Source organism: Bolinopsis microptera, chromosome 11 (genome assembly GCF_026151205.1).
Source record: "Bolinopsis microptera isolate Bmic1 chromosome 11, MBARI_Bmic_1.0, whole genome shotgun sequence".
Lineage (NCBI taxonomy): Eukaryota > Metazoa > Ctenophora > Tentaculata > Lobata > Bolinopsidae > Bolinopsis > Bolinopsis microptera.
The window spans coordinates 8,789,208-8,814,466 of NC_087082.1; the positions used below are offsets into that span (position 1 = coordinate 8,789,208).

General features: G+C 37.9%; 1 protein-coding gene across 2 annotated transcripts; it reads left to right on the plus strand.

Annotated features, from left to right (window-relative positions):
* Positions 1 to 21: 21 nt before the first annotated feature.
* LOC134823047 (uncharacterized) lies at positions 22 to 22,776 on the plus strand. 2 transcript variants are annotated; one of them, XM_063834397.1, is made up of 8 exons: positions 22 to 126; positions 16,257 to 16,390; positions 17,391 to 17,458; positions 17,583 to 17,750; positions 17,926 to 18,018; positions 18,414 to 18,462; positions 18,637 to 18,734; positions 20,150 to 22,776. In XM_063834397.1, exons 2-8 carry the CDS (start codon positions 16,279 to 16,281, stop codon positions 20,468 to 20,470), a joined length of 909 nt encoding a protein of 302 aa, XP_063690467.1. In that variant the 5' UTR covers positions 22 to 126; positions 16,257 to 16,278; the 3' UTR covers positions 20,471 to 22,776. The 2 variants fall into 2 exon arrangements, with proteins under 2 accessions (XP_063690467.1, XP_063690468.1); XM_063834398.1 differs by lacking the exon at positions 16,257 to 16,390 and having other exon boundaries at positions 26 to 126.
* Positions 22,777 to 25,259: the final 2,483 nt, after the last annotated feature.

Sequence of the window (25,259 nt, forward strand, 5' to 3'; positions counted from 1 at the left end):
ATATATTTATTGCTCCGCTAGGATGGTAGTTGGGGTGACGATACAGTCTGATGATGCACGGGGAAGCTGGCATGATCCTATTACCTAGAAAAATCCCCAAATCCACTCTCGCCCCCTTCTTCCCAGGTAAGATTTAACTCACCACCAACTCTCCCCCCTTCAAAATCCGGGGTAACGTTTTGTGAATATGAATAAAATCTATACATGTCTGGTGGCTACAAATGGGAGGTTAGCACGGGGCTGGCTAAACGAAGAATGATCTTCTCTAGAAAATCGGACGAAAGGCACCCGGTTTGTCCGTCCGAGAGAGGTGGTGGGGCTTGTCACAGGGGGTAGATATACCTGTTGTGCTGTCTACGGGAGCTGTATCGTTCCAGGATGCACCTTTATCCAAACTATATATTACTTAAATGGGGTTGTAAGCTTAAATGTTATTTATAGGATTGATCGGGTAATGACATGGTTTTATAGGTCTTCCTTGTACAGATGAACTTTGTGTTTGTCGTCGTCCGCGTTGCTGAGATCAGATGCGATACAGTTATAAAAGGACATGTGTCACTAGTAATATGTGTTATTCGGCTAGATCGGTTCGAGATGTGTGCACCAGTTGTTTTGTATGCTACCTCCAAATGTTCATTACTCGGTTAATTGTAATTAGTGGGTTGTTGTTGTGTGCACTGTCCTTGGTTGTCAAGTTTTAGTTTGTCGAACAGACCCTTGTTTTGTGGAATTGTGTGTGTCTTGTCACGGACACGGCTAATGGGGTCGAGGCTTGGATATTCTTTGCCGATATCATTCGCCCCAGATCAGTGCAGGGGTAGTCGGACGGCTTTCATGTTTTGTTCTTTTCCTTTTCCTTTCCTTCTTACCGACACATTAATTATTTTATTTGGTGGTAGATTAAGATATGGCGATCTTTTAAATAGAAAATTAACTTACAACTTACCCCCTTAGACAATGATGTTTAGGGTTGCTGGATATGCGTATATCTTTAAACGTCTTAGAGATGAAATCAAGTGTCTAGTCACAGATAGCATATGATCTAGTTTCGAACCTTATGCCAATGCTATAGCAACAAACAAATATCAGTTACCGTCAGACTGTTTCGGAATTTCACCTGCACCCTAAATATGATCCAGCCTAAATATCTAAAATTGCGTTGGTATTTGAACGTTTAGAGCGTTTTTGTGCATGACTCGCCCGAAAAGTCAGCGTGATTTTTCGATATCAGCTTAATCGTAAGCTTGGGTTTATTTTTTCGAACTGATCGTCATTAAATTGAATAATACCTATATTTAACGCTTGAAATTGTTCTAGTTAGCTATTATAGCCGAGTAAATAACATCTCAAATTAGTCTAGCTAGCTAAAGTAGATGATTTCCCGATCTGGCATAGCTAGATAACAACCTAGAATTGTGATCATATCATTTCATTGCTCTAGTAAACTCTCAAGGAATACAGTTTTCGATTGGTCTAACTAGCCAAAATCTCAGTAGTTGATAACATCCTGAATTGGTCTATTCAGCTTTCAGCTTAGTCAGCAGTATCTCGAATTGGTCTAGTTACCTTCCAGTCCACTAGATAATATCTCAACTTGGTCTAGTCCGCGGAGGGGGCACGTCTGGAAGGAAGTGAAGAAATTGGTGAACCAGGTACACATCAAACAAACTGCCATATCACGTGGTCCCCAGCAGTGACCACAAGGCAACATACCACGTGACCACAAGGCAACAGACCACGTGTTATTTGAAAACGTGAGACTCGGCGCTGTCCCTTTGAGCCGTGCTACCCGCCCAGTAGTTCCGAATATTAATGTTATTTTACTTTTAACCGTGTGCATTGATAAGACACTCCCCCTATACATCCAGATAACAGGCCTCCTCAACCGGAACACCAATCTGTAATTCCCGCGGTGAAAATTAATGCAGGAAATAAGTCGTACCTGGTAATTTTAATTTCGGAGTAATTTTGTGGTACATGTGGTTCGCAATGGTGTCTATATGGGGATATGAGCTAAATAATATACCACGCGGGTACCGCATTAAACATTTGCATTTATATATAATATAAAAACAGAGTGGCACTGAGTAGTCGTAGTCGTAGAACTACAGTAGTGCGTGTCCGTGTATTATTAGACGTTACATCTTTATCTGCAGTTGTTTTTAAGTGCCTGAGTATCTTCTGGTCAAGTATCTTCTGGTCAAGTTGTTGTGATATCGTGGATCAAATTAGTTCATTCAGACGATCATTCAGTATGGGTAAGCGGGCCACCACGATCGTTAGAGTCATCTTATTAATGGAAAGTATCATATTAATTACTGCTAAACTTGTCGTTTATCAACAGAACCTCTAGATTGGACAATTTATTTATATCGTTCTATATTTCCAGCCCATTTTTATCTTATTTGGATTCGGCATAAAGTTGTCTCTGAAAAGAGTCATCCCTCTTTTGCAATTGCCGCAAGCCACGAGTTAATGCAGTGATTACCCGCCCCGGCACCCCGAGATAACAGTAATATTATCGGTGCCCATGAAAGTGAATTGCCTCCTCCCAGGCGAAAGACCTGTCCCTTCCTCAAATGCAGGCGACCATATCTTCCCTCAGTATGCTACAGTATCTGTGAACGCAGTTTCCAAGAAACTGATGAACCAATAAAAATACCAATCGAAGGATGTGCCCTTATTATGATTTAGCTGAGCAGTTGACGTTGCTTGTGTGAGTGTAACGCAAAGTTTGTAGTCTTTACGTGGTAGTCCTTTGTTTATTCCCTCCTTTATTCATTTTCCCCGAACAGGACACGTATGGTAACACGACTCTTGTCCGACAGCGACTCTCGTCCGGAAAGTTTATGGAAAGTTTCATGAAAATCTTATGGTAGGATCCGTCATAAACTATTGTCCGAAAAACCTAATTTCGGAGTCTGAGAAGAGTCTTAGAGTCGCACTCGACACGTACTACCGGACAGGACACGTACTACCGGACAGGAGACGTACTACCGGACAGGAGACGTACTACCGGACAGGACACGAACTACCGGACAGGACACGTACTACCGGACAGGACACGTACTACCGGACAGGACACGTACTACCGGTTCTGTTTGGGTTGCATATGATTATATAGGGGATCATGTTTTTTGTCCATTTTTGTCCATGTAGTACCCTATATTTTCAAGGTGAACAAAAATAGGGTGACAAAACAGAAAACTGGACAAATATGGACAAAAAATGGACAAACAATTTCAAAATACATGGAAATAGTCCGAGACAAAAGGGAACTCGCTAGCTTTTCTGGTTAAAAGCGATTTTTCGACGGTTATCACCTCTCTAGATGATGCTTAAAACATTTAACTTTAATTTCATTTTGTACTAAATGCAATAAGAGTGTTTTGGGCCACACCCTTTTCTAGAGTTTCGCAGTCGCTCGAATTTTTGTACTTCGGCCCAGGATGGTCTTAGAGACTGTTCCGATACACTAAAATGTGCCTAATAAGTAATATCCATATTTATATACAACTTTTGAAGCGACATATACCTTTAAATGCTTGTTTTCGGAAATTTGGCCGAAAAACGGTTTTTGGCTTGACGCAGTTCATAATTTCCGTGATTTTTGGTGTTTTCCGCCTACGAAGGTTATATAGACTATTCCGATACACCAAAATGTACCTAATAGCCACATGTATATACAAGTTCTTATGAAGCAACATATACCTTAAAATGTTCATTTTCGGAAATGTGGTTGAAAAACCGATTTTTGCCGAGAAAACGATGAAAATACTCACAAATGGGTTATTATAATGGTAACTAGGAAGGTCTCAAAGACTCATAAAAAACATAGAATTTGTCGCAAGATGACTTACTAGTTGTCAAGAAACACCTATAAAGTCGGAGAATGATCTACTCAATCATGCATCTCTCTAAATGGGCCAGGACCACAGCACATTTGCGTCTTACGAAAGGACAATTTTCAAATTTTGGTCTGTTGCTAACAGCAAATTGTTCACAATTGCCGACTCATGCACATCATATACTCAAAAATGCTCAGTTTAGGAGTGATTAGTATTTAGTAGATAACTATTGAGTACTATGGTCTCCTGAACTCGTGGATGAAATTTCATCAAGATTGGACAAAAAATGACTGAGTTATGAGCCAAAAACCATATGTCCATATTTGGGCATACGCACCAAATTTGGTAGATTTTGTCCCATAAATTGGTCAAATATCAATATTTTTGAATGAGACTTACTTTTTATGAAAGGTAAGCCTAAACTACATAATATTCTCTGTAAGTTATAGCTTTATATATGTTTAAATGTGGATACGAAGGCGAAAAAACCACAAAAAATGGACTAAATTGCCCATATCTTGGTTCGCGATATTCGCGGAATTGATCTCATTAAAATTGTAACAACTCAATCAGTTTTCAAAATTTTTGCATGAAATTTTCGGAATCGACTCGAAATCGCATTTCGACCTTAGTTTGAGAACGGATTTTTGATTTAGGCCTCCAAAAAAATTTGGCGGCCAAATTCTGAATTTTTGTGAGAAAATATGGGCATATGGTTTTTGGCTCATAACTCAGTCATTTTTTGTCCAATCTTGATGAAATTTCATATACAAGTTCAGGAGACCACTAGCTACAAGTAGAGCACCATAAACCTTGGGCATGTTCAGGGTATTTGGCTAAATTGGGACAAATTTGGACCAAATATGGGCGTGGCTGCCCTGCGCGCACCGTTTGGCAGTTGGGGTCCAGAACCCCCTCAAAAGTTCGGTCACTGGTCCTAGTTTGTTGGTCAACTGCTATATCGAAATGAAGTTTCACAAAAAATACCCATTGGCCCCCCCCCCCTCCCTTAAAGAAATACAGACTATTTTCTGTACCTAAATTAGAATTTAAACTTTGAAAGTAATGCCCAAAGTTTATCCTAAAAAGGGCCATGGTCGTTGATCGTGAATGGTTGCTAACCATTTCTACAGGTAGTTTGTTACAGAGGAATAGGGATCGTTCACATATTATTACGTAATCACTTTTTGGACAATTTTTACCCCCCCCCCCCCCCTCCGTAATCAGTTTTACACAAATCTATTGTGTCAAAATTACAGTAGCGTAATCATTTGGAAACCCCCCCCCCCTCGGCTCTGATTACGTAATATGTGAACGACCCCCAAATTGAGGAGACAATCCAAATCAAAAGTTCAACTTTTTGTCCATATTTGTCCATTTTTTTCCATGCGGTACCCTATATTCTGAGGATGGACAAAACGTATGGACAAAAATGGACAAAAAACATGATCCCCTTTTACAGCCCTTCAATTATTTCAGCCTAAACCTTGTCTGGCCCGGCTGCTTTTATCAGTCAATTTGTTTTTTTCAAGATTCGTTTAATTTAAGATTTTTATTTGATCAGAGCCGTTGTATGTCTATAAATTTTCCGCTTCAGTTGTTCCAAGCTCTCCAATCCTGTCTGGCCTGCTGTCTCTTTTATTTGCTTACGTCAATAACATATTTGATTACCATTAAATTATGTCAATAACATTAAATCAGTCAAATATTTGCATAATTTTTCTCAGAAATTCTCTGAGGAAAATGTGATGAACCATATTACTATTAGGAGTTGTTTTAGATCTCTTTACTCTTTATTTCGCTTGGTCGTTTGATCTTGTGTTATTGGACGTGATTTATCCTTTTCCGAGACAAACTTTTAGAGATGGCTTTGATAGCAACTGAAATAATTATAATTAGGTAGTTAGTATCATGGTAATAATATAATTTCTATTCTGAGTCTAGACCAAAGATAGTCTTATTCTTTTGTGGAGTTAGGCTTATATGTATTTATAGTTTAATTATATAGCCTTTCTGGGGTGTATTCAGTCTATTACAATTTGTAGACCTAGTTATATAAAGCTAGTATGTAAATCTGGTCTCAGTCATAACATTGCCATGAGCGAGACTTCGTATACTTCGTATACTTCGGATTATTTTGGTACAGCACGTCGTATTAAACATGTTCATTAATAATTATCCGTTTTCATTTTTTATCAATTTATTAAGAACAATTATTTTTCCTGACATTTTTGTTTCCGCAATAATTGATAACCCACCGTGCTAATCAGCTTGTGGGAAAGTCTTGACCGATGTTCAAGTAGTATTTCACGACCCTAATTGCCGGGAGCAGGTCTGTTACTGAGCTAGCCCAGACCAGTCAGGAATATTATTAACATGTTATTCACATGGTGCATCTTCTTGTTGGTATATTTATAACCATACCTGGGGGTTCCGTATTGTTTACCCGATCACTTTGCTCTCTGTGGTCACCGTAGCTCGGGTTATCACACGCAGTTAGGAAAAAATTCACCACATCTCCAATCGTCCCCGCAACCTGATTGGACACGTGGCCGATTTGGGAGCTGCCCATTGGTTGGTTGACGAACACGTGGGCGATTTGAGAGGTGCTGATTGGTCAACTGGGCGTCACGTGGGCGTGATAAACACTTCCATTGGCGAGGAGGGCTGCGGTACACACGCACTTGTAAGATAACAACAACAAATGCCCAATTTAATCTGTCTACTAGTGTACATGTCGGCGTTTAAGCTGGGTAAAATGAGACTGCTGCACGCGTCTTATAGTTGGTGTTACCAGCGCGTGTGCGTATGTGGGGTATAATATGTTATACACGCCCACATAAACAGTACACCTTCATCTGAACCACAACAAACACTTCAGAGCAGTTTTTGCTGGTATTCAGTCTTCCTGCTGTGTTGGTTCGACCGTTGTGTAGGATATATTTCTCCCACTTTCATCCAGTCTGACCGGTCGTTTTCTATATACACCCAGTGTCATTGCCACTGTACCACGCACATGCATGAGAACCGAGTGATATTTGAAACTATTTATGGCGCTGTTTGGCGCTTATTTTTAATATTATTTGGCGCCATTTCAGGCGCTGTTTGGCGCCCATTTGAGAATAATTTGGCGCCATTTTGGGTCCTCGTTTGGAGGTACTTTGTTGTAATTTGTGCCATTTCGTATGTGTCATATGGAAATGGCGTGTCGCCAATTCGATACCAAATTAATTCTGTAGAATGGAATTTGCAGAAGTATTCATGTTTTTATCACTTCATATTTTGCTGCTTCGCAACCATTTCAGGGTTTTTAGAACTCACACCCAGTCGCCAGATAAAATGCTAATTAAATCTCCATTTCTCAAGGGTAGAATAGATCCATGAGTAGATAATAGGGAGCAAGACATTCATCTTATTTTGCATCTTATTTTTGGCCTTATCGTTGAGTTTTTCTCGGAAACTGGCAATAGATAAAACGTGATCAATCATCACAGCAAATCACGAATTCCAAATTATCTAGATGATGATTACAACAAAATTCCATAAATAACTAACTAATAACTATTAATATATATTTAATCCAATTAAATAAACTGTGAAAGTATTAATAATTTATCTCAACAACAAATTGCGTCTCACCATATGGGTATTTGCAGCTCAAATACTAGCTACAAATTATCCTGTAAACATTGCCATGGGAAACAGTAAACCCGAAACACCTGCCTAAACTTGCCTTGATATGTTTTGGTCTAGACATCTGGCATTGTTACGTTTCAGTAGCTGATTCATCACGTACTGAACATATAAAAGCGATGTCCTGAATTAGGGTTGTTCTAATAGACTGAAAGACTTTTCAAAGAAGTGATTTGAGACCTCTGCTTTCATATTTTGACGAAAAGAGTAATTCAACTTTATTTATTACTTATACAGCTAATTTAAATCAATAATCGTCCGACCGTTTAAGTTATTGTGACTTTTTTTCGTAAGCCACTTATTCATTTTTCAATCTCATACCATATTTTACAAACCTCTAAAATTGTACAAATCGTGTCGCAGTATTCTGCTAAAAATGTGCATTAAAACTTAGTGCTTTTCTAATGGTAAATTTTCAATTTCTTAAGACAGATGAGACAAATAATTGGCTTTTCTAATGGTAAATTGTCAATTTTCAAGATACACGAGACAAATAGTTGGCATTCTAATAAGGTTTAGAGGTCTGTTTAGCGGTCTGAAATATCACTTTCAATCGTCACGAGAAGACCTAAAAACAATCATTGCTGTTAGTCAAAACTTTTTAAGGTTATACTTTTCTAGTTTAAATCTTATAATTTTACTTAGTGTTACTGCATTGTCACCGATCTTGCATTGCGACTTTGAGGATCCATCGAACCACATTGTCTGATTGTCTAACGATGCCATATTTAGAAAAATGTTCTGTAGTTTCGGATTAATGTCTCATGCTCTGGCTCAGAGTTTGCACTGCAAACGCCACAATGCGAATCGAATGTTGCGATTATGATAACTATTCGTATCATATAGAGGCATGGGAGAGTAGTATAAATATAAGCATACATAATGTAAAATTTGGCTGAGTTTAGTAATGCTAGACCTCCAGTCCGACTCCACAGGGTTATCCGAAAGTCCGGCCACCATTGGCATTTATGTTTTGAATAATTCCAAAACCGTGAAAGGCGTTTACTTTCTGAAAGTGTTAATAGTAGATCCTGAGTTTTAGATGTCGCCACGACCACCATAGCAACCACAATTATTCAAAAATTAAATGGTGGCCGGACTTTTGGATCACCCTGTATGTTGTTTTTATGGGGACTGATACTGCAAGCAGAGCTTCACTTTATTTGTTATTTAGCAGTTTCAACAGTAGTTATTTAGCACTTACACTCTCGTAGTTTGCACCAAAATGAACCTTTTTTGCAGTTTGGATATGGGCTCGACTGTTTAGATAACATTTAACCTTCCGGGACTTTAAATTTGTAACTAGCGCGAGCGATCTCTGATAAGCTTAAAATACCAGTAAAATTCGTCCGTGCCAAAGAGGACCGTATACCATTTCAACCACTTATTTATCAGGATAATAATGTACTGCAATAACCTTTGAGAAAATTAAGATGACGTATGCAACATACATCTACTGTTTACATAGACCAAATATATCCGTATATCTGGTTCAATAGACATGAGACAAGCCGTATTATATGTTGCATTACCGTACCAAATAAATTTCCTTATTCTACAGAATGACGATGTGGTTGCATTGCTTTATCCAGGATATCTCTGGTGCTACGCTTATTTCCTCAGATGCTAGGCGGATAGTTTGTTGATATATTATAACGTACAAATCGCTTGTTCGTATTTCTGTGTTCAGGATTTATTCAAAATTAAACGGCACCGTCAACATTTTATTTATTTGAGCATATTCCAAGTTTTCAAATTTCACGGAAGGGTGAGTTAATGTAACGTAATCTTTGCAGTAAAAGCGGACGTTATCTACAGCTGTTTTAAATTTGAGGCAATGGTTTCGAGCTTGCGGTTGCCATCGCCGCTCTGTCTTTTCCGCCAAAACCTGATTTTGTTGTTTGAGTATATATAATTTAACAGCTGATGTCGCTCGATCCCTTGTTCTTGCCAAGATATAGAAAACCCTTGATGCTTGTTTGCAACTCCAGCATTTGTTTTAAAATATTTATCGGTAATGTCAGTTTTTCCTGCTGCAGGACTCATGATGTGATCATTTCCCTCGGGAATTCTCGTACTTTTTTGGAGAACAACTTATTATAATAACGGTTACCGTTATCAATATCATGCAATATCTGAATTATTCTGATAGAATCATGCCAGGAAATGTTTTGCAAGACTTATTAATCGCCTCCAATTTTGCACCGATTCTTACTATTTTTTACAAATTTCAATTACGATTATGGGCCGGATGGAATTACGGTACGATATGCTGTCATAGTATATTTATACCCAGTCGGACGGATAATTGTCTATTTATACCCCTCTCTCGTATCTCTTTTTAACCTTGCTTATATTTCCACTGGGTAATATCCACCTTGATTAGGCACGATTTACCTCCAAGTAGAGGTGAACAGCACTTATTCAATCGACTGACGCCAATTGTCAGGGTCAAGTTAGCGAGCACACGTTTTGTTATAGATGAAATCATTGCATTAAATAAGCGTCTAAAGGAGGCAGCCGTCTAGATGTAGTTTTGGTGAGACGTTCGTCGACGAGTATAATGTGTTATTTAAAAATGTTTGACGTTTATCGCCTTATAATGATTATTGATTAGTGGTCGTTCATTATGTGGTCGCGGTTTTCAAATACAAAGGATACCGTTCTGCCAATAAATTGTTTTGACCATTTTGTTTTTGTATCGTTTTGATGTGGTTCCGAACCCCATTTCCCACCATCAGAGAGCTTTGTCGAGCCTTATCCCGTGTCAAATATCACGAGTCACTCCTGACGTTGGTCGTATATATATTCTGCTAAAATCTAGATTTATGAGACAGTTTTCTTTTTCTATCTCTTATTATTTTCCTTGTCGTGTCTCTGACAATTTTGCGGCCATTATTTTGGTTTTTAGCTTTCATGGCAGGTAAACCCCCTTACTTGAAAAGACATACTTTTGATTGACAGAACATCCAATGTATTTTATGTTTATTTTAAGTTTGATGAACTGTTGGTGATAAATACATTTTGAATGTGTCTCCAGAGTCCAGTAGAGCCCATTTCCAAATCCAGTCGTCGAACCTTGTCATGCAGTTGCAAATTAACCACCAACAAATTGATTATATAAAGATATGATCATATCCATATTATGATCAAAGCTCTTTGTCCAATTTCTTTGTTAAATTTGTGCTTATCCAAATGTTCAACGCTCTCAAACACTAGTAGCTCCGCTGGCTCATTTTTATCAACTTTACAACCTTTTTTTGACAATCTATTTTTAATTCATGTTTTTGAGTGGCGTAAGAAGAAAACTTATCGCATGATACATAATTCAGAGTAACAAAAAAACTAGTGTGAATGATAATAAGATTATGATATGCGTTAAAGATATATTCAAAAGAAGTCGTTTTCGGGACAATTGTTATAGGGCGTGACTCACGATTCCCACAATAGGCGATGTCCCATATTTATATATACACATGTATGTTCAATGTTCAATAAGTTCATGACCGGCGTATTGATCTAATTTTGTTTTCCTGGTAGCAATGATATTTCTAAGAAATCGTAAGTGCCAATTAAGATAAGGCATTTATTTGAGTACTGGGGTAAGTTTTGTGTCCCAACTTGAGAAGGACTAATTTCCGTAAAAATTTATGGGTGCGATGAAAACCATTTTTGAAGTTGATGGGTTTCACGTTTTAAGTGCCGCTTAAAAGATAACAAAATTAATTCCGACATTGAGACTTCAACTTGTCCAGCCCTACAATGCCCTCAGAAATATCACAGATTTCTGTACTACGTTTCCTCCAGGTTCACGTGCGCCTGAGAAGACAGTTTCATTTCAAAGATTCTAGGATCGAGGGAGCTTTATTTCAATAACGGACACTAATTATTTTGTAGATATCCAGAGGATATTCGTAGATTCTAAGAACCGTGCACGGTCATTGGAGATGTTAGTAAATTCCCTAAATTAACGGGTATAACAGCTTATGCATAATTTGGCACAAGTGCTATAAGTTGTGATATGTCTGCAAAATATGCAAATATGTCTGTCCACCCTCCGCCGCTTAGCATGGTTGATATTGAGATTAAATCGTATTCTTGATCGTAAGTTCAATTACCTATCGTTCAATAAGACCTGCGTGTTTAAAGTCTCCGTCTGATAAGAATTTGGCCAGAGTCTTGACGTGTACGAACTAATCTTCGAAATATCCTGAATTTTAGAATTCAACATCAGTCATAATTAGTCATTCCCCGGTTGGTATTTGAATCTTTGATAATCCATCCCCCATTACAATTGCTAAGATTTGAGGTAATGGGTCTGTCTGTCCGTTCTGACGTTGAGTTTGTCTATTGTACAGTTTGTCTGTGGTAAGTGGAAAATTTTACTTAACTCCGTATTACGACACGCTCAAAGACGCGACAGAGAACTGATTTCATTCGGGCAACAAAAAAGCTAGACTGCCAGCTGAGCACCTGGCGTCCGGAGCGGGCAAATTTTGAATGATGTAATTTGTGAATATGTCCCTCTCATTCAGAAGAAACCCGAAATTAAAACGCCCCGGCAAAATGAATTACATTTTTATTGCTGCAAAAGATATGAAATAAATTTATGCTATTTCAAAAATTTTGTTTTTCACAGATAAGCCGTCGGGCAGTCCCTGGTACATTTTTATCCGAGAAGGGTACGGCTGACCGTATAACTTGAGCGTGAGAGATATTCCTTGTCTGAGTTTTTCACAACTCTTAAAATAGAGAGTTTATCTTTTTCCCGCTTTCATCGGCACCGTCCTGAGATGTAAGCGTGCGATTGCTTTCATTTTTTTAGATACTCGAAATAATGAAATAATTCTTGGAATCGATGATAACAGCGTTCATTACCTTTGTCAAATTGAAGAAATCAAATGATAAATACTAAACAGCAAGATGCCATTGGTAGTTTTTGTCCCGACTTGACAACACTCATCATTTACAAAGAGGGCATTAATGCTAATTACTAGAGACGAATTGTGATTCCTTTATCAGTTCTGTTCTGCGTTATCTACCATTGCCCTTATCATGACGAATAATATCCTAACCTCTGGCAATCGAGCAAACCAAAGCTTAACTTCAATTATTAGACTATTGATACCGACCCTAAGTTTTTGTTTTGGAGGAGGGAGACATGACATTTAATTTATGTCTAATTTATGTTTTTAAATTTATGTTTCATTGTTGCAATATTGACCCTTGAAACCTCAATTTCGATTAATGACAATATTGGAGCATTTTAAACTTTTGGCTTTTAAAGTCTAAAACTTAGATTAGAAAGAGAACACTCAACACACCTTCTCGACCTATTTTTGCCATTATATCAAGTTTCGGTTCTTTGATGTTTTGTTTGCATATAATTAGCTTCATGCCTCATCAGTTCTGCCTAAATATCAACCCCCATTATGCTCTGGTTTCCTATAATTTGGCCAGACACAGTTTCCTTGGCGTAGAATTCAGCCGGATGCTTATTGCTTTGCCTAAAACTAAACTGAATAACTTTTTTTAAAGAATTAAACCAAATCCTCTCACTTTGATTGAAATTTCATCCTTAATTTGCTTGGAATTAAACTGCATACGTCTCACTTATACTATGCCTGCCATTAGACCAAAAACTTCTTACTTTGCGTAGAATTAATCCGAATACCTTTTACTTTCCTTGAATTAGACCAAATACGTCTTAATTTGGGTAGAATTAAACCTAATACTTTTTACTTTGCCTAGAATTTGACTAGATACCTCTTATTTTACCTAGAATTCGACCCTATACCCTTAAATTTGCCCAGAATTCAGTGCCACACCACCGTGCAATGCACAGCATGCATGACCTTAATATTGACTGCTCAGGACTCACCTGTGAACCACCTTATCACGAATAAATACAATTAGCCCCCGGAGATAGCCCCTAAAATACAATGTTAGTATAGTTCACTGTTGTCGTCTAATCCAGTTACAGCACCTCATTCCTGAAATATTACAAGTTTCCGGGATTGGCGGAACCTAATCTAAATGGAGTGCGGTCCTCCCCCTGAACAGGGGAAACATCTTAATAGAGTTATGTGGAACTGTCTCGGAAATTTTCTCGAATATTTTCACCGTGTGGGAGTGTCTAACACATGTTTGGGAGCAGTGCGAATATAAATTGACCTAATTGTTTAAAATTCACTTTATTCGATACGTTCCTCATGGATCTTGATTACTCCACACGACTAGCTCACGGTACAGTGGGTAGTTCAAATCACGTACAACATGTCCCATCTGGATACTTCAGCCGCATTTTAAAGCATTTCTGTTACATTGTTAGATACTTCACAATGCATTGGTACCAACTAATTATACTGTTTATACGTTTAATTGTCCCTCATTTACAATAACTTTATACCTTTTAATATGATTACTATTTTTCCATATAGTTATTTTTATACTCAGTCGGTTCAGTGTGTTTTGGTCCGGGCCTTGCTTGCTGGCCCTGCCATGGCTCTCTAGCTTGGGCAGGTTTGACTTATATCTATATATATACGTTAAATTGTATTTCTGATTATGTTTGGGCACTGCACCTAGTTGTATCAATTCTAGGGAAACGGAAACTTTACATGTTACTAATATTAAACCAGGAATCGATTTGCGTCGTAAATTCCCAAACATCTGATAAAGTGGCATGTTTAATTCGATAAGGCCTTGGCCCATATTTCAGGTTTGGAGCCTCAAATTTCATCATAATTTCCAGTCACGTATTAATACCTTATGACAGTACTTAAGGTTTTCTTACCATAAAAATCCTAAACGCAGTTCCGTCTTCTTGTCGTTCCCACCACCAGGCTGAAGGACTCCAAATTTCATATTTCGCTTCCAGTCTGATCACAGTTACCTTCGGCATGGTTTGATGTGTGTGTGTGTGATTAAGGTTTTGTACGGGATGCCTGCAAGAAAAAAAAAGGAAATTAATATTAGAAGTTCCGTTATAAGCACTCCCAAATGTGGAATTTATATTTCAAATTAAGTTGCAGTGAAGAGCGGTTAGCAGTGACCCTGACATGTGCCGGCAGCGTCGTCTTATCTTTCTCAGTACCTACCTCAAGCCCAGGTTCATCCCTGCTTTAATCTCACTTAATTGGGTGCAAAGAATCCATCCCCACTTTCAAAGATCAAGATTTTCTTTTTGCAAGGCCGCTGTTTTGCGCAATGTTAGTCCGCACAAATAAGCTTTTAAAGCTTTATGGGTTTTCTTATCGACTGGTCCAGTGTTTTACGTTGAAATTGGATTCCAATCGGTTTCATGATCAATCATTACATTTACAATTGACTTTGCTAAGTTCAATCCCTGTCAATGACCATTGGGCCTAAAAATCTAGAATATGCCTGAAAACCTAGAATATGTTCTAGACATCGTCCCTCGGAAATGCACTGGATTTGCCTTAAACGGACTGATGAATTTTTCTGCAGAATAGTTCCATAGATTTGGTGAAGTGAAATGTATCAATATCTTGTCGATATGTCGTGGTCGGGATGCTGTGATATTTCACATCTTGCCGTGATGAGATGCACTAGTGCACTACTGACACCGCGGTTCCATCCTTCAGTATGTCACAATGCGGTGGTTGCAGTTTAGTGGTTGTTCATTAGACGCCAGTGTAAGTGCCACTGGCTCTGAACTTTGGTAGATTTTGATAAGAACTTGATTTAATGTTTTAAATAGATAACGACCTCCTTTTATGGTCAAATCCAGGACGTGCCATAAATTCCTTTGTGGCGATAGATCATCCTTGCAATTGCCTTAATTCAGTATGATTTCCTGAGGACAAGTTCCCTTGAATGGTCATATTGTCCATCTTCGGAATTTACAGTCGAGTATAAAAGCAGCAATCGACTTGAAGAAGTGAAAAACATTCCCGTTTTCCAGCCTTCTTTGATGTTTATCAGACTTGATATAAGCACAGATCATGGAATCATATAAATAAACCAGCTATTTTAGGATTTAGTTAATTCTCAGTTTTTGTTTCAACTCCAGGTTTTAGGTTTCATCGACATTGAACTGCTCGAATATTGTAACCGAGATCCTATTTCTCTTCGCGGGCAGAAGTTCTGTGGGAATCGCGTGAAATAATGCCGTTGCTTATAATTGAATAACAATATATTATCTCCCCTTGTGCCCTAAATAAATTATCGTGGGAATGTTGAGATTTTTTTTGGTCTGAAATTTTCGTTTGGACGGACAGACGGACATCTTTTGTTTCCATCGTACAATCCGGAAACGATCGCTAATTAGATAACGTTTCATTAACTTTTTAAACCACCCACTCATCTCCTGTAATTTTTAGTTCCTGGAAATACCTCATTGTTTTATCTTTAATTACCTTTAATTTGTTTATCAATTATTTAAATACCTAACTTTGGTGGGATCCTCTAAAAACGGGTTTAAGATTATAGTATGGGGGAGCAGCTCGCTGATACTCCAAGTCCAGGTTTTGGTACATTTTTCACAAAAAGGCGGCTTATTTAATTTGGTTATGACGTCTAAAGGTTACTACTAGATAAGGTTTGCAGGTAGGCAGGTGCAAGTAAGCGAGGGGGCACCATTCAGCTCTCTCGTCCTCAATCACGTGACTTTCACACTCCTAGCAGTATATAAAGCAGGTCAGACTGCGAGGTTTCCTTTCATTGCTTCTAACCTACCATTCCATTCTGTAGCTTCGTCTCTATAAAGATCGCCATGTTTGTGCTCCTACTGGCTCTCACGCTGGTTGCTAGATCGCTAGCTCTTTCCCTATGTCACAACCACCCCGGATACCGAACCGTCCTTACTCAAGGCATCTTCCGACCTGGTGAGTCAGAGTGTGGGAATGTTTAAAATTCCAGGGTGGGTTCATAAATAATGGGTAAAAGTGGGGTAACAGTTTGGTGGGACAAGCAGGGTCATGGGGTGGGAGTATTTAGACTATATAATCTAACTGGTGAATGGGTATTGGGTAGTGGTAGGATTACAGTTACAGTTATTTATTTATAAGTTGGTTATAGGCTAGGTCAACGTAGATGAGATACTATTCATGCATCACCACTACAAATGTCCGTCGATACAGTGAATAAGTCAAACAACATGTGACTCTGTTTACCGTTACAATTCCATAACAAGTCTTGATTTCTTACCACTGGATTATCCTAGACAGCAACTTAATAGTGTTGGATAATGACTTGAGCGATCTTGAAAATGTTGTCCTAAGGTCAGCATAGTCACTCCACTATTATAAATAGTCTTTGCACATCCCGAGGCCGTTCCCTCCTACCATATCTCTGTTCAACTTAAGACAAATTTCGCAGACACAAAGATTTAGACCTTACAGTGTGCAGAACGTGTAGAAACTGCAGATAAGGATACAGACCTCGTTTTAAGCGGTTGGAGCCAGTTCATGGCCAGTTCAGAGCAATACCTTAACGGGTCTAATCGGTAATGATAGCCTCTGGGGACCGGGCGTTGGTTGGCGCATGTCATATCCACCGGTCTTTGGAAATATGTCCTGGGAATTCGATTACCGCATAATGATATAAAACATAATATTGATATACAAGGAATATGCGGTGAAGCCGCAGAGCTACAACGGTCACATACTCGGGCTTGTGATTAAGATAAAGGTGGCTTGTAGACAAAATTATTTTTAGATTTTGACCGGGCATTGGTCCTTATCAGCCAGCTGTCAAAAGTTGTATCAATTGGAATGTACTGTGTGCAGCTGCTTGTCTATATAAACGTCTCTGCAATAACAATAGACAGAAGAAATGTTTTAACTTACAGATATTGTATCCTGTTTGATTTTTTTCATATTTCAGATATTTTAAGAAGTGGACAACAAAGATTATACTGTTTTAAAGCAACCGAAGAACGCGACCTACCAAATGTAAGTTTCTACTGAGAATCAATATTTCTCCTTTCAGGATGCTGTTCACTATTGTGTCCCATAATTTATGTAAATTCCTATTACTACTATTACTCAATTTCTTAATTAACAACCCCCTCGTCAGGTGGCAAGTCTATACATAAAGTTAGCAACCTGCAAAGGGACGGTATCCGTGCGTCTGTTTGACCCTACTGGAGGGGAGATATACATGAAGGGTCGGGATTGCGACTCAGGAAGGTTGAGGGACAACATCCGATACGATTCCTCTCAGAATACCAACGGAGTCAGATGGGTAAGTTCAGACTTTGTTTTCGGATTCTTAACTATACTTTTTTAGTTGAAAAAATATAATCCCTATGCCTTGATTCTAACTTTCCATACCAACTTCTAACTTTCCATACCAATTGCCATGCTACTGCTAGCTTTATAATCTCTGATTTTAAATTAACCTCATTATAATCCTTCAGGCGGGACATCAAAACACTTATGCAGTTCCCGAGGAACATTCTATTTGGACTTACCACAACACCTCCGCTATGATTGGAACCTATACCATCATCGTGAGTTGACTTGAAAAATTTCATTTTTCATTTGACACGCCGAATACTTCAAGATATTTTCTCGGAAGTTTTGGTTTCAGTTTTCATCACGCACTTCATTGGTGGTCTTAAAATATACTTTAAGTGATGTGAGAGAAAAGCCCCTCATCTCTTTATTCAATTTAAAAGACACTCATGAAGGCACCCTTAAGTCTGTTATCAGCCAATGTCACGCCTCAAGAAGCTTTACATAAGTTCGAATTTCCGTTAAAAGAGATAGAATTTCATAACTGAATTCCAGTATATTTCACCCTGAATACAGGCACTTGGAAATAAGTAGTACGCGTCTTTATAATTTATATACCCTCATGCTCAAAAAATCTTTTTTATTGAAATTTTATCGGACTAATTCGCAGGTCAAAGCGGAAAAAACACCCTGTGGCGAAGCTGATTATCAGATTCTAGGTAAATATTTAAAAAATGTATTTTTAAACCTGTTTGATTTTATGAGGTGATTGTAAAAACCTGTTTTGCTCAATTATGACATTCTTTTTTAATGTAATTTGAATTCCTTGAATTCCACTTAAATAATTACTAAAAAGACCCCTCGCTTTTTTAACATTTGTGAATTTTTTTCAGGCAGCACAAAAAAATACAGACAACCTCCCGTTCTGCCTGATGATACCTGTATTCTCCATAACGACAGATTCACCACCAAAACCCAAGTTGGATTGTCGGTAAGTTACGCTTCTGCTCACTTTATTCTTCTTTGTCGTAATTGCTTTATCATCTTGTCCTTTCTATCAGTTTTAAGAATGAAGAGATAACGTCGCTATGTCCGGGAAATGTGAATGTGGGGGAGCCGGGAGAGGGATTAGCAAATTGTTCTTCGATTAAAACAGCTTTCTGCCGAATAATGAGTTGGTGGTGATATTAAAATAAGGAGTTCAGATTGGCCTCCGATTGTCTGCTTTAATTCAATAACCCCTCCTTAAAGTGATAGACGTCATGTACCAATCGTGCCTGTCCCCTTCGCTTTGTGGGGGAGGTCTTTTCAAGTGTCAAAAATGCTGACGTAGTTAACAGATTTAAATTGGATCCGTGAACCCTTTATGGTTAATCGGAAATAACATTTCCTGAATTTTGAGATAAGATTAATATTAATACCGATGCAGTACAGTCACCTCATGCATACTTGAATACAATCATTCATATAACATTTATCATTTAGTGGCTGAATCGCGTCCTAAATTCCCAATTTGTGACAATGCTAAGTTGATTAAGCTCATTGGAATTTATCCTTAATAACCTTCAATATTAATAGAATTTTCATCAGATTATCCTAATACCCAAGATTCATTGGTAATTGTCAATTATGAGCCGGAAATTAATAGGACTAATTTAATCTTTTTATATATTTAATGACGTCATTAGTTCTTGATTTAACCTTCCAGATTGAAAATCTAAACCACTAATGACTATAACTTTATCTCCTAATCTTTGGCCAATGGCATTACCCACGATTTTCATCAAATTTATAAAATATAAATCCCAACTTGATGTGTGACCACGACCACCTGCCCTTATCTTTATCTCGACAAGAAACGCCCTAGCCAGTTTAGTTGTTTTGGATGGATTAATTTTGCAAGCCACTGATAAACAATTCCCGCGGTCCGAGCCGTAATAATTATCCGCCGTTCTATTGATTCGTTAGGCTGTAATTAGGTTAGAACTTGACAAAAAGTTCTCATGATAAGAAAATGATTTTTTGGGGTCCAACTTGATAAGACAGTCTCCAAGCAGTGTGCATTAATCTACAAAATTTAATGAAAGAGAGAGATAGAAGTGGGCGTGCTGTGGGGATTTCTGGTGAAATACCAAGTCACGTGGGTAGGGTGGACGGTCCCCGTTCCTCTTCTCTTCTGGAGAATACCGTACCCCATACTTTAAATGAAGCTGCATGGTCTATAGTGTCGGGCAAATTTGCTGTGTTGGGTTACAAGTAGAAATAGAAATCCTGAGTTATCTTTATACGTATCTACAATTATCACAATGTCGGCGTATCTTTTTTTTGGTTGCTGCAGAATACCGTGCAGGGTTCCTGGCAGCATCAGTGACACTAAAATAATAATCTAATATCTTGTTATTTCAGTGGTCACCAGCCGAACTACCCTCGGATAACCCCTTCCAGACGATAAAGTACTGTGTCTACATGATCCCCACCGACACCCACAACCACAAGTGCAGTTACCACGGGTCCAGATGCTCGGTGGCACTGCTCCGAGGCCCGGACACGGTCGAGATGTGCTTTGTAGCAGGCCGGAGAAGCAGGGTGCTCTCCATAGTCCGCAACTTAAAACCTGGCACGGAATACCACGTGGACGTTATCGCCTGGACATATGACCGGGCCAGGCAGATTTATTACCTGCCCATGGCATATTCTCAGTCCCAGTATATAACAACTCAATCCTGAGACGCTTCATAGTGTTTCCTAACATCCCGGATATTTTCAGACGTTTTTTTTTTTGCGAGACGAATTTCTAAACCATCTAAATGATAGTTCTTTATCGAAAAATCGAATGAAAATATTCGGGGTCTAACTTAATATTTCTATTTCGCTAACTGTACAATTTGGGGATGTTTTAGCTGAGCTGGCGAGGGGGTTCCGATTAAATGTTTTATCAGAATTCTTCTCAGCATCAAGGCATTTGCTTGCGTGTTTTCTGATAACGAGTAAAATATTTGGTTGCTTAGAATTTAAATTCTGTGCTAACCACAGCTTCTTGTTCGACAAAAAGAGTTGCTTTACATTCGTCACGTGATGTAATCTTTCTTAAATTATTTGGATAGATTTTATCCGCGACCGCTTTTGTTCGGGCATAGTAAGAATCACCTCTTTCTTAACTACTATCTTGTCTCTTGAGAGCCTTTGGACTGGTTTGTTAAAGACACCTTTGACTGTGGATCGATTAAATTTTCAAGCTCTTTGGTTACATGAGAAAGATGAAGCTGTGGCCGATATATATACACTTACATCTATTTTAGCAATAATTGTCAATTATTGTAAATCATAAGACCTAGCTGTATATCTATTTTAGCGGTTATTGGTGACAATTTAAGTTACATTGCGTACCAATAACGTAGTTTGATGTTGTAGCTTTCAGTTTTCTGATGATTGAGAAATTTATTGTGATTTCTTGTGCTGGGCTTGGCTACATGTTTGATACTTTGGGTATTAGTCGAGTGATGATAATAATGATAAAGCATAATTCGAAGCTTTGTATGGCTTTATGCGACAGTATTTTTATTTTATTTACAAATTTTGATAAGTTTATATAATAACTTCTAAATTTTATATGATTTCGTGGCTTACCACGTCCTTGCTTTCAGAACCAAAAAAATTCAGATATTATTTTAGAACTTAATATGATAAAATGATATATGGAATATTGACTGTGCGTTATCTTGGTGGAATCCCGGGTACGTGTCTGAAGATTCTCATATGCTGTCTATACTAGTATCATGCCCATGATATATTAAACCTAAGGTTAGATTTGAAAAATCGTTTTTTGATATGTTTGACTTATGATTACCTGAAATTTGATTAAGATGTTGAATGAAGCTGTCTGAAGTTCAAATTTCCGACGATAAAGAACCGGACTGTAATTTTATTAGGTTCCAGGCCTTTTCATGCTCCAGTTAGATTCACGTGAAACTGGCTGAAAGGTTAACCATTTGTTTATCTTTACATTCCCATGACTCCGACACGATATATAATCTAATTTTCAAATTAGCAGGGTCACGCACTATTGCAGTCCGCGTACATTTTATCGTGGAATGGATTGAATTTTTGGATTTATTGTTAAACATTATATTAAGGTATTCTATAATTGGTTTCATTATCTGATATAATGATGTTATTATGAGACGTATCGATGTGTGATTCTTTATTGACTCTTTTTTTTTGGAGGAAGGGACTTAAGTTGGTTCAGTAATTACTCGAACTCTTGATCTTGGGTTCGTCAAAATTCTGTCAAACTTTCTGTAGTTCGAATTCTGTCAAACTTGCTGAACTTCGAACTCTGTCAAAAGTTGCTGAACTTCGATTTCTGTCAAAATTGATGAAACTCGTATTCGGTTCAACTTGTTGAAATTCGAATTCTGTCAAACTTGCTGAAGTTCGAATTCTGTTATAATTTTAAGGAGATATCTGTGTTCATGTTAATAAGACTGTTTTGTTACTTTCATGCTCCTTCTGTGATCATTGTATCTCAAGATGATCGACTGTATATTGAATTATTTTTGTGGCGTACTGACCAAGAATGCAACCTTTTGATAGAGCTTACAGTCGAATACAAATTGCTGGATCACAATTAGTGATCATATAATGATCATAACATTATGATCATATTATAATTTCCAAATAAGGATATTCTCACTGAAAAGTTCTATCAAATGGTCTTGATGTGGTGCCTGATAATATCTCTATATTTTTCTGTTGTTTTAAAACAAGAAAATATAGTTGGCTATCAGATGGACGTACTTGCTCTGTGACAATGTTGGACCATGTATATAAAACGTGTGAATGTATAACGTATATATTACGTACATAATACGTACATATTACGCATATAATACGTATATATTACTGTGTCATTGTTATGGTGATATGTGGCTTGTGATGCCCGACGTATGACTGATATAAGGCTCCACGGTATTTAAATATCAAATATTTATTATACTCGCAAAATCTGTACATACTTTTGATGATCATGTTGGAATTAAATCGTTTTATTTTATTATAAGATACAAATATACAATGAAAAACCATTAAATGTTTAAGACGTTCCACATTGATTTCCAGTTGCGAATGTTTGGCATTGAGAATTTGATGTTACTTCTTTGAGGAAATTGCAAATGAAAATCAGTCAGGGACGAATCAATTAAGAAAATAAAATGTGAATTGCGGGTATTCATAATCGATAATTACTGAATCAAAAGTTAATCACAAATCAGTGAACTTTTATTTCAACATTGCCTAAATCTATCTTTAAACCGACTGAAAATGTTCCCTAAAAACTAGATCTTAAGCTGCAGAGGCAGTAGGCCTGAGTTATGAATAAGTTTACTAAAAACAAAAAGAGTCGTAATCTAATTCGGCGGGACGGAAATTAAAGGTCTAGTATTTTCATTCCCAACTTTCAGCTTTCTTCGAAACTTCCTCTTTAAAAAGTTCGCCTGCTTGATCTTTTCATCATCTCTGCATTTTCCTCGATCATTAAAAGTTACGTTGCAGCATAGGTTTGGGTATCCATAGTTTTTAACATCTATTATCAGACATCGTCTATTCTACAGAAAGTCTACTAAAGTTGGTTTCTGGGGAAATTCACAATTCATAATCATGATATGATTGCTCTTCAAATATATATTGTCAACCACTATGACATTTAGCCAATTTTTAAAAGTTTTTGGAAAGTCTCCAAAAAAGTAGGTTCAATTGATATGGATCTGTATAATTATAATCAGCTTAGGTCCAGTACTGTCTGTCTTTAAAGTTATTGCTGGGAGCAACGACAAAATATTGGAGCGGGAACTTTCAACTTATATCTATTTCAAATATTAGCAGTCACGCCACGCACTATTGCAGTCCGTGTACATTAATAATCGTGGAATGGATCGAACTTTTGGATTTATTGTTCAACATTATATTTATGAGATCATTGACGCATAGTGCCAGTGGTAAACAATTTATTTGAAGAGCAATCATATCATGATTATGAGTTGTGAATTGGGGCGGGAACTTATATCTTTATATCTATTTCTTCACAAATAATACACCCAAGATTTGTTATACTTGTAGTCGTGGCATTGCAATTTGTATAATAGTGGTACTAGTTCTCCACTAAATAGAAATATCACACGATGCGGATTGCGGCTGAAGGATCACACTACACAGAGTTTAAATCAAAAATAGCTGGCTGTTCATTCTTGTCCACCGCCGAGAGAGTATGATTACGCAAAAGACTTCGTCCACGATGTTTTTGCTGAGGTGAATTGTCATGGAAAGATCTCGTTCCTCTGAACTTGAATTCTTGTTGGTTTACGAATGGCATTTTTATGCGTGCCCGAGGTACCTGATGGTTACCATGGTTAACATGGTTACCAAGGGACTCATCTTCATCACAAGGGGAAGCTCGACTTGTTTCATGTAATATTTCAAGATCACTATCAGTTGCATGTTCATTCTGTGGTAAATGTGGATCGCTGCTACAACAAGATGGTGATCCAACCTTACTTGATAGAATGTCATTGATTTGAGATCCAATCAGGTTAATACTAGAACCCATTGACAGGGCATCTGTAAAAAATGTATCTTGAACCTTACGAGATGGTTGCTGATTGTCACTAACATTCATTTGATGTTTTCTTGGTGATCTTTGATTATTCGTAATGGGGATCTTGATTTCCAAGTCTTCACAGTGGTATCCATTTTCTTGTGATTGGTGATATTTTTTGGTGCTTGGTGGCACCCGATGGTGATAGTTGCTAGGTGACACCCCAAGGTGATGGTTGGTAGGTGACATCCCACGGTGATGGTTGTTAGGTGACATCTCACGGGTGCTTAGTGACCGTTTGGATGTAACCTCAGGTGATGAAGGTTGTATCAGGGGTGATGTTTTTGAGGAAAAGCTCCGTGTCTTGTTTTGACAGTATTCTTTGAAGTGGCTGTTGGTTACGATGTATACTATTGGGTTACAGAGGGTGTTTAGCAGAGAGGTTGTACACTGAAAATAGAACTGTCAGAGATGACAACAATAACTGCAATCATGCCCAATATACGACCGATGGTCCGATGATACTACTTTCAGCTTCTGCTCTCAGACATGCTTGTTTTCAGTCAACTTCAAACTGAATTGATGACTGTGGTGATAATAAATAATTGAAATACAAGTAACTGACCTGGACTGTCCATACAGTTGGGTGAATTAAGTGACCTCCCCCAACCAAGTTACCGTAGATACTTGTAACTACTCCTGGTCCCACCGAGACCATGAACAATCCTGAGAACAGGGAATTGTTTGAGTGGCTGTCACTTTATAAGTGGAGCTAGACGCAGGTATTATTGAAACATGGTATTCTCAGTCGACAGATCATTTATTTGTTAATTCACTGACATGGTACCAGTGTTTGCCACTGTAGCACTGAACACAACGTTTCACCCTGAAAAATGGTTCTTACCCACAACCAGAGACACCGTGAGA